Source organism: Parasteatoda tepidariorum, chromosome 8 (genome assembly GCF_982258835.1).
Source record: "Parasteatoda tepidariorum strain Cologne lab strain chromosome 8, Ptep-v5.0, whole genome shotgun sequence".
In the NCBI taxonomy this organism is placed as follows: domain Eukaryota; kingdom Metazoa; phylum Arthropoda; class Arachnida; order Araneae; family Theridiidae; genus Parasteatoda; species Parasteatoda tepidariorum.
The window spans coordinates 33,488,415-33,501,859 of NC_141762.1; the positions used below are offsets into that span (position 1 = coordinate 33,488,415).

The window sequence follows — 13,445 nt, forward strand, 5'->3', positions numbered from 1 at the left end:
ATTGGTGCGTAGTTTCAATTTCGAGTACGCGGGGTTTTCAAATTCGACTATTATTTGTATCGGAGCTATTTTGACTCGTTTTTGCCCACCTTCCAGAAAACCTTACTTAAAGGGAAGGGAAATAAAATGGTTTTACTACTTTGTCTTTTTCAATCTATTTATTTATTTATAAAGGGTAAGTAACAAATCTCGTATTATTTATTTGTAATAAAAAACATTATTACTGCTTTAAAAACAAAAATAAAATGGAAATAAATATTTTTATTTTCTTTTATTTTTCAGGTGGATTTAAGGTATAAACTTTTACATCATCCGAGAGTTCGTATTAGTTTAGCTGGAATGATTGTAGCGAAAGTAAGTAAATATTTTCGCTTTCGATTTATTAAGTCACTAAGAACATTTAAATAAAATTTTTCAAAAATTGTAAACAGAATATTATAGACACGGTGCGTAGCGTTTTTTTATTTAAGTTTTCTTTAAGAACCTTAAAGGTTCATCTTTTATTCAGGGTTTGAAAAAAGTGCTTAATTTTATATCTAAAAGATATGAAATTAAAAATATATAAAAAGAGTTTTTTTTTTCTTGCCATGTCGATTGTCATTCGAAATGACAAAAAATGCATGATTTTCACAGTTTTCTGTGCAATATTTGTCAGAAACTAGTCATTTTATCATTATTATAAAAAGTTTTTCAAAACATTTGGAATTTTATTGATTTCATGTTTATAAATTAAGAACTTTAAACGATAGAAAATAATAATTTTTATTCCTGCTATGATTTTTTTTTGGACAGTGATTAAAAATACTTTTTGAGTATTTAAAAGTTTTTAAAATGTGCTTTTTTTTATTTGAAAAATCTGGCTACGCACCCTGTATAGAAAATAGTACATATATATATATTTTTGGTCTTTTTTTCTTACTTAAACATAAAATATATTTCAATACTTGAATGTCCAAAACATATTGATTTATTTTCGAAATCTCGAATAAACAAATCATACGTCCGACAAGGATTATTATAAAAAATCAAATCCCCACAATACTTGTGGAACTATAAAACTGTATCTAAATTGACGTATTTAAACTATCTAAAACTTAGAAAAGTTATACTTCTTGAAACTTATGATTATTTTAATTCAGAATATTCTGTAATCATCAGCCACAATATCTGCATATAGACTCCTTGTCAAAAATGAATTTATTGAAAATATACCCAATTAAAATGGAAAAAATCAATATTTAATTAAAGAAAAAAAACGTTAAAAAAATTTGACGAATAATCAATTATCAGGATTAAAATCATCAAAACCTGTTTCATTGTCGAAAGAAACATGGAAGAGGTTAAATGTGACTATTTGAAAGATCTTCCAGTTTTATTCAGCAATATTTTTTTTTATCGTTTTCAAAACCACTTTCAAACAATAATATGCAAAAAAAATCAATTCCCTTGTTATTTTCTGAACAGCGCAAGAATAGTTTTAAAGAATTGTAATAAATAAAGTAGTTAAACACAAATTGAAACATACAATGCAAACTTCATCATACTAATTTAAAGGCTTGCAATAAAATCTCGATATTTATTATTTCAAAAAAGTAAACCTTTCAAAAACTTTGTAGTCAAGTTTCGCATTAAACTTCGTAGAGTTTTTTTCCTCTTTCCACCTTCATACATCTAAAACATTAAGAAACTCTAAAGGGATTTCACAATTATGTGATAAGGACGAAACCGTGATAAGCAAACCTAAATGTAAACTATTTTCGACTTAGAGAATTTGTAATACTATAAACCAATTTTTAAATGCTTACAGCGATTGATAAGTTTAATTTATTTACTTATTTTGAAAAACATTTAATTTTTTTCAGATATTAAGATTAAATGTTTTCCAAAATAAGAATTCCATGGAGCGCAAGATTATACACTTGACATTAAAACCAAAATTTGACTAATATAAAAATATCTATTCTAAGAATTAAACAAAAGTTTTAATACTATTTGAAATATTAAAGATAAATTTAAAACGTTTTGTAAATTTAAAATTATCAAAATTATTTAATATTGATATTTTATTTTTTATTCAAAGTTAGTATTTAATTCCTGGAATAGATATTTTTACATTATACTTTTATACAATATAAATAAAAAAAATACTGAAATTTAATTCGAATATTAATTGTGTTAACTTAATGCTGGGTCTAATGAAACTCGCATTTTACAAATCATATTAATTTCAAAATAAGCTGAAGTATTTTAAATAATACAATACATTTTAGCAAAAACATAGAGTCCAAACAATTCTTTTATTTACTGTAAAATATTGAAGTGCTGTATTAAAAATTTTGTAAATGACTAAGTTGGAATAATGGCTATACGCTTACTGTTTTTCTAATCCTCTTAAGAGATGGGTCTTAAAGTAGGATACAAATCAAACAGTTATCATTAATTTGATAGTTATTTTGTCAATTGAAAATTACATAACCTAAATTTAGCCATTTTTACCAGAATTTCAAAATTATATTAAGCATGCAGGCAAGTTCATTAACCAAACAATGCAGTGTCTCTTTATAAAAAAAGTAAATCATTCCAGCTGTGGGCCAAGAGAGTAATGGAGGTTAAGACTCTTCCATTTCAAGCCTAACGGTATGATTGTGGCAACAATGGGACCACAAGTGCGCATATGCCACTTTTACTTCTCAGACAAACTAGCACCCATCGATCTAGTGCTAGATAGACTTTACGTCCCTCTGGGGATCGAACTCCAATACTTCACATTGACAGCTCAGTGTCTTAACTACTAAGCCGTCAGGGCTCATTTAGCCTCACAAGTGACAAACAAAATAAATGATGTTTTATTTTGTTTTATAACCATCGTTGAATAGCCGACCCAATTTTATGGGTTTACGTCTACTAATGTTCAACTCCGTAGCCCTGTAATTTTGAGCTCAATCCAGAAGAATTTGCCTTCGTGGAGGACTTTTTTGAGGAGCTAACCCGCATTTGCGTTACATGGAGAGGAAGATCACGAGAATCTCCCACGGTTAGCCTGACGGCAAGGGGACTCTAACCCATGATCCGTTTACCGCTGAAGAAATTTCACGTCAGCACTGTGGTCGGTGCAAGATGGATGCGGAATTTGTATCGAATGGGATTCGAATCCGGTTTGCCTCATTTGAAGACGAACACTCTATTCCCTGAGCCATCGCGGCTCAAATAAATGAAGTTATGTTTGTCACACCAATTATTTGTTTCCAAAAAATGCATGGTTTGAAATCTTTATTCCCGTTTAAACCATTTACATTTTTTAACGCCAATATATTTTGCTTAATTACTTATTTCTTTTTTGTTTGAAGGATCGGGATGCCACGCCATACTTAGAAAGAAACAGATTAAGGGCACCCAACGCAGACGCTGTAGATGCAGCTGGTGCTCTAACAGACATGGGGAAATACTTATATAGAGAACATCGGTTGCCAACGTATGATCTAGCAGTGGTCATTACGAAACTCGATATGTGCCGAAGAAGATTCCCCAATGGACGATGCAATCGTGGTACAGCAGGTAAGATTTTCATCAGGAACATCCGCATTACATTAACATGTTTTCTATATATATATCTTTCCTCTGTTTAAGCTAAACATAATGTTAAATTTAACAGGTTTCCATCTATGGCGTGGATATTGCCGTTTCACTACCATACTAAATTCGTGGGGGTTGACCTCAGCAGTAAGCAGGCTGCTATTAAAAATTATCTGTACTTATCAGTTCATTCAGATTCATTTTAAAGCAAGCTTAAACGATAATTTATGATTGTAATGTTGTATACACATATTCATTTCCTGTGGCGGGAATTCTGCTTTTCAATGACTTTTTGGTCTCAAAAATGGATGATAAGCTATTTGTTCCGTCGTGAAATGGTGTTCGTAGTAGTAGATGCATATGACCTGAAACTACAGACTGTCTCCATATACAAGAGTCACTGCGTACACGAAGGTAAAATTACACGTAATACATTTTGAAATCATTTGTGAACATAAAGGTAGACAAATTTATACTTCCGCGTTTGTAAAGTAGTGACTACTATTGTGACAGTAGACTAAAGTCGTCTATGGAAGGAAGAAAAAGGATAAAGACAGAAAAATATCATACTGGGAAATAAGACTCAAACCTACTCTTACTGGCATCTAAGAGTGCAAACCAACTGGATTAACAAGATACTAGGCAATCGACCCAATCATAGAAAATTGTGTTTTTTAAAAATTTATTTTAATAAAATTGAAGAAAAAGAAATTTACAGAGAATAAATAGGTTATTACTATACAAAAGTAATTCTGCTTTCCAGTTTTATAGATTTTAATAGTTTTCTTTCTTACAAGTTAGTGAAATAACCGGAACAAATATTCCATGATAATGCATATTGATATTAAATTATAAAATTATCATGTGTTTGGCACACAGGTATCATTTACAGAAATATTTTTAATTGGTCTCCATAGCTACACAGTAAAATACATTCCTTACAACATCCTAATTATAAACAACATCCTCAAGACTAACAAATAGCCATGGCAAACTAGATCGGAATGAAGAAAATGCATTTTACTTAGCTAGTTGCTAAACTCGCGCAAAATATTGCTCTTTTTTGCATGTAAAGGCTAACTGTTACAAGTAGATGAATAGATTTGAGCTACAACTACTAATCTAAGAAATTTTACTTCCACATCTGATTTTATTTTGCAGGATTTGCGTACGTTGGAGGGGCATGCGTTGTAAACAAAAGATTAGAAAAAGTCAATAGTGTTGCAATTATTGAAGATAGTGGTGGATTCAGCGGAATAATTGTTGCCGCTCATGAAATAGGCCATTTGTAAGTAACACATTTTTTTTTAAAGATTTTCATTCTCGCTTTTGTACAATTTAAGTTTGTTATGAACTTATAACGAGTTCTTTCCTTGTTTTCTAAGACAATGCTTTAGATATACATATATATTAAAATTTAGTGAAACCACAAAAGTTTCATATTAGTTCTTCAACTCTTAGTTTTCAAAAACTTAATTCCTTTGGTTAAATCTGGAACCGAATTCTAAAAACACTCAGGTGGAAAAAATTAAATTTTGTTTTTAGACTTACCCGACAGAATAATAATCTTAATTCATTGCACTATTTGAAAGTAGCGCATTAACATTAATTGTATATTGCACAATTTGAAAGTCTCCTTTGTTTATACTTAAATCAAATAACCAGGCCTTTTTTGGGTTGAACATGATAAGTTTATCCTATGCTTTAAAAATATTAACAAATTAAACAAATAACAAATTAAATTAAAAGTTGATAAACGGTCATTTTTTTCTTAAAGAACAAAGTTAGTCTTTGAACTCTATCCTGAAAACCAATTCCATGAAGAAAAAAAATTATATCTTGCTTCTAGGTCCTATAGATTGATTTTGAATCCTTAAGATTAAATTTTTTTTTCTGTTGATACTAAGTTTAAATAAAACAGGTACAATAAAACAGGACATTCCTTTATCAACAAGTTCCAGAGATGTAAAAATTGATTTTAATTTAATTATAACACTGGGGGAAAACTTTTATGCTTCATTTATACAAATTGTTGATGTTGCTTCATTTGGATGTGGGGGTTTTGAATTTGAAATTTGTTTTCCTCCTAAATCTACAGTTTTTTTTATTTTTAAATGGCATTTTTAGCCTATCTTTGACGAAATGTGCAGGTTTAAAAACATTATAGATAATAAGGGATCGCGTAAATGATGAGACAAACTTCTGAGGGAGCTTGGGCACATCACGATTAAAATAGCGTTGAAACTCATGATCTGAAATGTCATTGTACGCGGCTAGGGGCGCTTCTCTATTATGATCTTTTCAGAAGCACACGAAGAAACAGTTCATAATAGATAATCGCCCGAGCATGGGTTCCTGAGATATACCCTATGGGGAGTTTGTCCCAAGCATTTGCACGATCCGCTTGCAGATACAAATTTTTTTAAACTTGTACATTTCGTCGAAATATAGACCAAAAATGTCTTTTTTTAAAAAACTGTAGCTTGGAGGGAAAAAACGATAGCAGATTTAAGAGCAGCGACGCGAAAATATCCAAGATCCGTTTTAAAAAAATCTCATGCATTAGAAAAGGAAGAAAAAAAATTGTTCCTCAGTGTAACATTTCGGATTAATTAAGGATATATTAGGCATAACATAGAAAAAAAAGGAAATCTTCTCTCATTTTTTTCAAGCAGGCTCTAGAATTGTAAAGAATATAATTTTTGTTCCAGTGTTTAAAAATACTATTAATATCGTTAATTATGTTCAAAATGATTCATAAAATTAGGCCATAAACAAAGGTGATAAGAACTATGCACTGAGATAGTAATTAAGTTAACAATCGCAAAACGAAATGAACGAAGGAATTAATTTTGTTATTTCAGATTGGGTTGTGTTCACGACGGCTCTCCCCCTCCAAGTTACCTCGGAGGACCAGGAGCTACTCATTGTCCTTGGGAAGATGGTTTTATCATGAGTGATTTGAGACACACAGAACGAGGTTTCAAGTGGTCTTCATGCAGCGTAGAGCAATTCAAACATTTTTTGAAGTAACACTTTTTACACTGAAGTATACAACTTTTTTCTATGTTTTTGTTTTCAAATGCTTGGTAAAAGTTTAAAAAAATCAGGAAGAAAAAAATATTTTACTTGCTTCTTACTCATAATTTCTTTAAATTACTTTTTTTTATATTATACCTACATATTGAGCAATTCAACAAGTTTTTGAAAAACCTTCTTCTCTAACACCAGATACAAAAAAGAGGTTACTTTTCGGTTAGGAAATTCAACTATTTTTTTATATTTAATTTTTTATTTTAATTAATTTTTATGTGTGTTAAAAATAAATAAAATTTTTAAAAAATTGAAGTTGGTAAAAGTTTTTTTGGTGACTTTTCGCTTACTCTCGGTTACCAAAAAAAAGAAACCATGTAAATAAGGAGAAACTCCGGCCCAAACACGCAAATTATGAATATCATGAGCTCTAGAATTCATATTTCTTAAAAAAAATTGAACGAATAAAAATTTAATTAGAGGATTTCTAATTAATTATAATCAATATATCGAACTTAAAAGTTAATTTTCCAGAATACATTTGAGTTTTCTTCCAAAATCTTTGGATATTGACCTTTATTTGTGGGAATCGACATGTTTCTTTTAGCATAAAACATTTCGTAGCATTTCAATTTCTTTTTTTTTTTTAAATTCTAATATTTTTTAGCTATTCCTAATCCTTTTCTAAATAAAGCTGTCAATTAGTTTTTTTTTTTTTTTTTTTATTTATTTCATACAGAGCGAATGTAAATATTTCTATTTTTCCAGTTCGGAATAAATGTAATAGCTAACTTTTTATTTCAAGGTAAAGGCACAACTGATTATTATGCAATGTCTCAATTCAGTATCAATATCTATTTTTTAACTTTCCTTCTTCAACCACATGAAACAATAACATAAACGTTATTAGGTTTATTTTAATTTTTAACCAATCTTCATCTTAAATTTTTAGATCTATCTTAAAATTTTAGACAAATTCTTTAAATACTAACACTAGATGTCTAGGGTTGGTTAAACTGGCTTCAAGTCTGGAATTTGATTGTTTCAATTAAAGAGACCATTTTAACGCATTAGATTTATTTTCGATTATTAACTTTATGAAATTGAAAATATAGTGTAACTCGGAGTTTACTAAGTTAAGTACTTGATTTGAGTATTTAGTCAGCAGCTGGAAGCTGAGAAGAATGTTCGAACAAAACGGAAATTATTTTCCCTTTACAATGGTCTCATCTGCCTGCCGGCGTGTATGTGAAGTTCTTGATCACCCGTGACTCGGGGCCTTGTGCCAACGGGTCCGAGATTGCTTGGTCTTGCGTGCTGTTCGGGGTTGCTGTCGTGATGGCGGGACATCTAAATTTTGGCGTATGGGCCCTTTGGGTCTGGGTCGCATCCTTCACTCCTTACCATGTACCAAACCAATGTTTTTTGAAACACTCTTGAAAAAAAGAAAGAAAAATATGGTTCTGGGTGATTAGGTGTACATATATTGAGTTATTATAACTCAAATATTAGTAGGCCATGATGGGAACTATGGAAACAACTGATACTTTTCTATATATATATTTTTTCCCCTTCAAAATTCAGGACTAGATTTCTGAAAGATAAACATAATAAGATAAGAAGGTAATATTAATTTGCAACCCATCTTTTTAGAACGTTTTTCGCATATTTATTAGTTTATTTATATTGAAAAAAAACTATCAATCTAAATATTTTGAGACTCTTTATTGCATTTCTCAATACTAATTTTCATTTTTAACCTAAAGTTTAAAAAAAAAAAGTATAACTGTTCATATAGGTAATATATAAAAACATAAAGTTACCTATATATGACCTGTTAAAATTAAAAAAGAAATTGTTTTATCTAAATTTTAAAATGATCCAACACTTGTTCATAATTATTAATACTACTTTTTTTTGTTTGCTTGTTTTAGTGGTGAAACAGCCTCATGTTTATTCAATTTCCCCCACGAAAATGATCTTTTAGTTCGAGTTCTGCCAGGAACGATGCTTTCATTAGATGATCAGTGCAAACGAGACAGAGGAACAACTGCATGTTTTGTAAGTAATATTATAATAGAGGAGTTGACTTAAAAAAAGAAGTTAAGCGAACAAAAAATTCGTTTACGCATTAAAACAGATCTTCAATTTATAATTTCGCAACCGAAGATTTTTTTAAGGTGGAGCCGTCAGATACTCATAAGTATTTCAACAAACGTTTTTCTTTTTTCTCCTGAAAAACTTTGTTCCTTTTCATGGTCAACTCCTCTTATGTACTGGAATAAACTAAGTTAGAAGATCGTAAGTATTAATTTGTACCGCGAAAACATTGAAGCATTTAAGTGAGTAATTAAAGTATGAGTTCCAATAATAAATAATTAATTTAATATAAAGCTGCTTTATTTTTAATAAAAATTTTTATCATGTAGAATTTTGGGAAGTAATAAGTTTGTTAAGCTCACTCTTTTTACTTTCAAGAAAGCATTTCAACAATTTTGTACAGTTAAACAAATTATCATCTCGAATTTATTACTTTTATATTTCAGAAATACCTCTAGGTACTTCGACAGTATTTACTGAATTTTTTATATACAAGTTTACTTTTTTAAAATCAACAATGAGTTTTACTTGCAAATATAAAAAACAGGCATAAGTTTAAATAAAAAGTCTTGTGTCAGCTTAAAAAATTTAGAATGAATGAAATATACTTAAGCAAACGTACGACAAAATAAATAAATAAAATTTAAAAAAAAAAACTACTGAACAAAGGCAACAAAATGCAACCAGTGTAACTGGATTGTTTATAGGATTTATTTCCTTAATAATTTCATATTAAACCTTTATAATATTTTATGACAATAAAATTATGTTATGGAAATTTTTTTAAATTCAAACAAGATATTTTTTGTTGATTTGTATAGAAAGATGCAAGAGTTTGTGCACAACTCTTTTGCTTTGACACAGCCTCTGGTTATTGTGTATCGTACCGACCAGCTGCTGAAGGATCTGTCTGTGGTGACGGCCAGGTAATGATATTACTCATAAATAATTTAAAATGTAAAAAACAAAAATGAAATGTACAAGATATTAAATACACACATTTAATGCATCAAATAATGCATGCTAGTTCTAGATATAAAATTTTGCAGAGGTCTGGAGGTTTAGCGACTTTCGAAAAAAAAAGTGTCCGAAAATAAATCCCTAAACAGTTTTATAACTATATTTTCTAACTTTAAAAGACTATGGAGAAAGAGATTTAGCAATGAAATTTACCACATTTATAAAGAACATAACATGCCCACATACATCAAAATTAAAAGGGTGAAAATTGGAGAACCGTTACTGAGAACAGGTCAAAATAGAAGGGAATCCTTGAGAAGGCCAGGGCTCACTCTAGGCTGTCGCGCCAATGATGATGATATTTTCTCACTATACATTTAGCAAACTTTTAACATGAGTTTATATATAATAATAGCATAAAATAGTTCACATAAGGCATAAGATCATTTGCAGAAATTGATTTTTTACTTCAATTAAACTATGTTTCAAGTTATTGCATTCCCAAATCAAGAAACCTAAACCATCTATAATAAGTGCATATTATGAAATCAAATTAAATTGTTGCTGTGGAAATCTGTAATTTCTGAAATTCTTTTAAAATCTAGATATAGTGTATTTAACCTCTTCATATTCATAGTGGTAAATAAAATAAAACAACATTACATAAGAAAATAGAAAAATTTTTACAATCCTCAAACTAAATAGCTAAAAATACTTTGTTATGTTAAACATATAAATTATATTTTATTGCCATTAGAAACTGGAATGTATGAAATGAAAATTTCACTACTTAAATTAAACTAGGAGGCTTCGCCCCCTGCTCGCTGGCGCTCGTCAACCCCCGGAACTGCTTTCGCAGTTTATTTCGGATTGCTTCGCAATCCGATGCTCGCTTTGCTCGCTCATTGGATACATTCTTAACGTCTAGCTTTTGTATACTTTTTTGAACACTGAAGTTCCGAACACTTTTCACTGTAGAAAATTCTAAACCTGTGCATTTCAATATTAATTTGAAATTGCAAACAGTTCGCATATTTTTCTTAATCACACTATTCTAAATTTCAGTAAAGTAACTGTTGTAAGTTTTGTTTTAAAGTCTTTCCCACCAGAGGGCTAAAACCATGTGTTGTAAAACAATATGAAATAGTACTGAACGCCAGATGTAAAGCATCGGCTTCGATAAAGATAATTTTGTGAGAATTTTTCTGATAATTCGGTGAGAATTCACCCGATTAGACATATGATGCTCACTACGTGCTCTTGCGCGCTGAAGCCTATCAATTAAAACGTATTAGTGTTTTATATAATGTAGATTAGCCATATGATGCTCACTACGTGCTCTTGCGCGCCCAATCCTATCAATTAAAAATGAAAACTGTTGCCAACGCGAGAAAAGAAATATCATCGGTTTTATTGATACATACGTATTAGTGTTTTATATAATATAGATTAGAACAATATTTAATCTCTATCTAGGTTTGTAAAAATGGGCGATGTCTAGCTGAATTAGAAAATATAATTCCCGACTACAGTCATGTCACAGAGACTTATGTCAAAGCTGAAGAACGAATAGATAATCATAATCAGGATGAAAACATTGAAACAAGGATACCAGCGACGACGTTACCGCCACCACAAAGAAGAGCTCGTATCAGAAGGCCAAATAGGAGACCAATCAGAGACGTCTCTGAGAAAGAAAATTTAGTTGAAATGCTTTCTAAACCTAGTAAGTTATTTAAAATGTAATAATATTTATATGTAAATCTAAAGCCGTGGTGGCTCAGGTTATAAAGTGTTCGCCTCTGAAAGAGGCATCCCAGGTTCATATCCCAGCTATTACTCATTGATACAAATTATGCTCCCAGCTTGCACCAACCACAGTGCTAACATAAAATATCCTCTATGGTAGATGGATCATGAGTTAGAATCTCATTGCCATCGGCTAGCCATGGAAGATTTGGGGTTTATATCTCCGTGTAACATAAATGCGGGTTTGTTCCATCAATAAAATTCAGAGTTATGCCGGCTGTTCAGCGCCGGTTGTAAATAAATATGTAAATTTAATTTATTTACACATTCATAAAAGGAAACCTTAAACAGTTAACTAAACACTTAATTTTGTTTTAAGGGAAATGATTATTGTTTATTTCTGAAAAAGCTTGGTTTCTTAATTAAATTAATTGATAAATGAAAATATTTTAACTGTTCTGAATTATACTAAAACTAGAAGGCTCAGTCCCTGCCCTCAACAACCCTGGAACTGTTTTTGCATTTTGAGATTGCTTTGCTCGCTCATGGAATACTTATCTCTTTTAGTCTAGCTATGCTGAAATTTTAAAATGAAGTTAAAAAATTATGCAATCTAAAAATCCTGTGGAGCATTTGGTTTATAAGCATTTCATTCAATTCATATACATGACGATTTTAGGTTTAATAAATTATAAATATCAGTGTTTGGCAAATTGCCAGTTTTTTTAGTCTTACATAAACTTGTACGATAAATAACAACAAAGGTAAAAGGAAAATATAAAAAATGCATAGCTGGCCGATCTTGATTGATAAAACATAACTCGCTCCGTTAATAATTAAGCATCATTTATGCTAAAACATAATACAAAACAAAATATAAAAGTTTGTTCACATGAATTACTTGCCTTTAGCCTTTTATTTCTGCCCATCTTATAGCTCAATTTTCTAGCTTTTCGTTACCCAAGTAAGAAATAATTTTTATTCAGATATTTGTAAACATGTATGTATAAGCATTCATGTTTATAACAGCGCACTCATTTCATATTTCAGTTCCTCCTTGCCAATGCAAAAAATAAACTTCATTAATTTTTGAACAATGTATTCATTAGCATTTCTTACAATATATAAAAAATCCAATTCGCGATCGCAACAAACTATAGGGGGCGTTGTTGTATGAGACTAATACCTGCGATTTCTATATGAACAGTCATTCATTTACTCTAGAGACGTCGTTAATGTAGCACGTAGCATTGCAACGTTCCTTCTTTGTTGTGGCTAATTAAATTTAAAAAAGAAAAATGCCTGATATTCTTTCTCATGCAAACGAAAACAAAATGGTATCTCTTTTTATTAGAGAAGGAACATCCAAAACACATCGGAAAAATATTTGTACATTAACAGAAAAAAATATGTATATTCTTATAAGAGTTAAAACCTAATGCCCGAGAAATAGTATTACTAAATTTAATGGTATAACATGAAAGGCCCATTTAAACTTTACATTCTATAGTTTTAAAAATCATATTACTTCAAAAATTAAAATGAACAAAAAGTATACATAAGCCTCATAATTTTATGAAATTTAATTTTTTAAACAAAGTACAGTTTTTTGACAACAATTTTTATCAAAAAATTTCAAGTTTCAATAAAAATCATTATTTAGAAACTAAGAAGCGTAAAATAAAGAATGCTGACGAAACAAAAACAAAATAACAATTCTTTTTCGTCGCCATTTTTAGTGCTACGAAAATTCGTCTTTGGGATTTGCCAAAAACAAAACAAGAAGCAATTTTATTTTTTCAGGAGGGAAATATTTTACCGAAAAAACGAAAATGTACCAATTCCCACAACATAAAACTTTATCTTGGTAAACGTACGTTTTGGAAATGTTATTTCATTTGGAATCTTATTTATCAGAGTTCATATGGCGATATGATTGTTTTGAATCTATGCTAAACTCTATATCGGCTCATTTTCCACCGAAATCCGATTGACTATTTTGATTTTAAATAAAGTGTTTTATTTTATGA

At 30.0% G+C, this 13,445-nt stretch overlaps 1 protein-coding gene across 2 annotated transcripts in view; it reads left to right on the top strand.

The window, feature by feature from the left end:
* LOC107454008 (A disintegrin and metalloproteinase with thrombospondin motifs like) overlaps positions 1–13,445 on the top strand; it is a 218,042-nt gene that overhangs the window by 202,037 nt on the left and 2,560 nt on the right. For both annotated transcript variants that reach the window (XM_043046467.3, XM_043046466.3), the window contains exons 8-14: positions 283–354; positions 3,348–3,555; positions 4,735–4,861; positions 6,438–6,602; positions 8,541–8,667; positions 9,528–9,632; positions 11,143–11,392. In XM_043046467.3, coding sequence (XP_042902401.2) covers positions 283–354; positions 3,348–3,555; positions 4,735–4,861; positions 6,438–6,602; positions 8,541–8,667; positions 9,528–9,632; positions 11,143–11,392 — 1,054 coding nt within the window. The remainder of the gene's footprint in view (positions 1–282; positions 355–3,347; positions 3,556–4,734; positions 4,862–6,437; positions 6,603–8,540; positions 8,668–9,527; positions 9,633–11,142; positions 11,393–13,445) is intronic.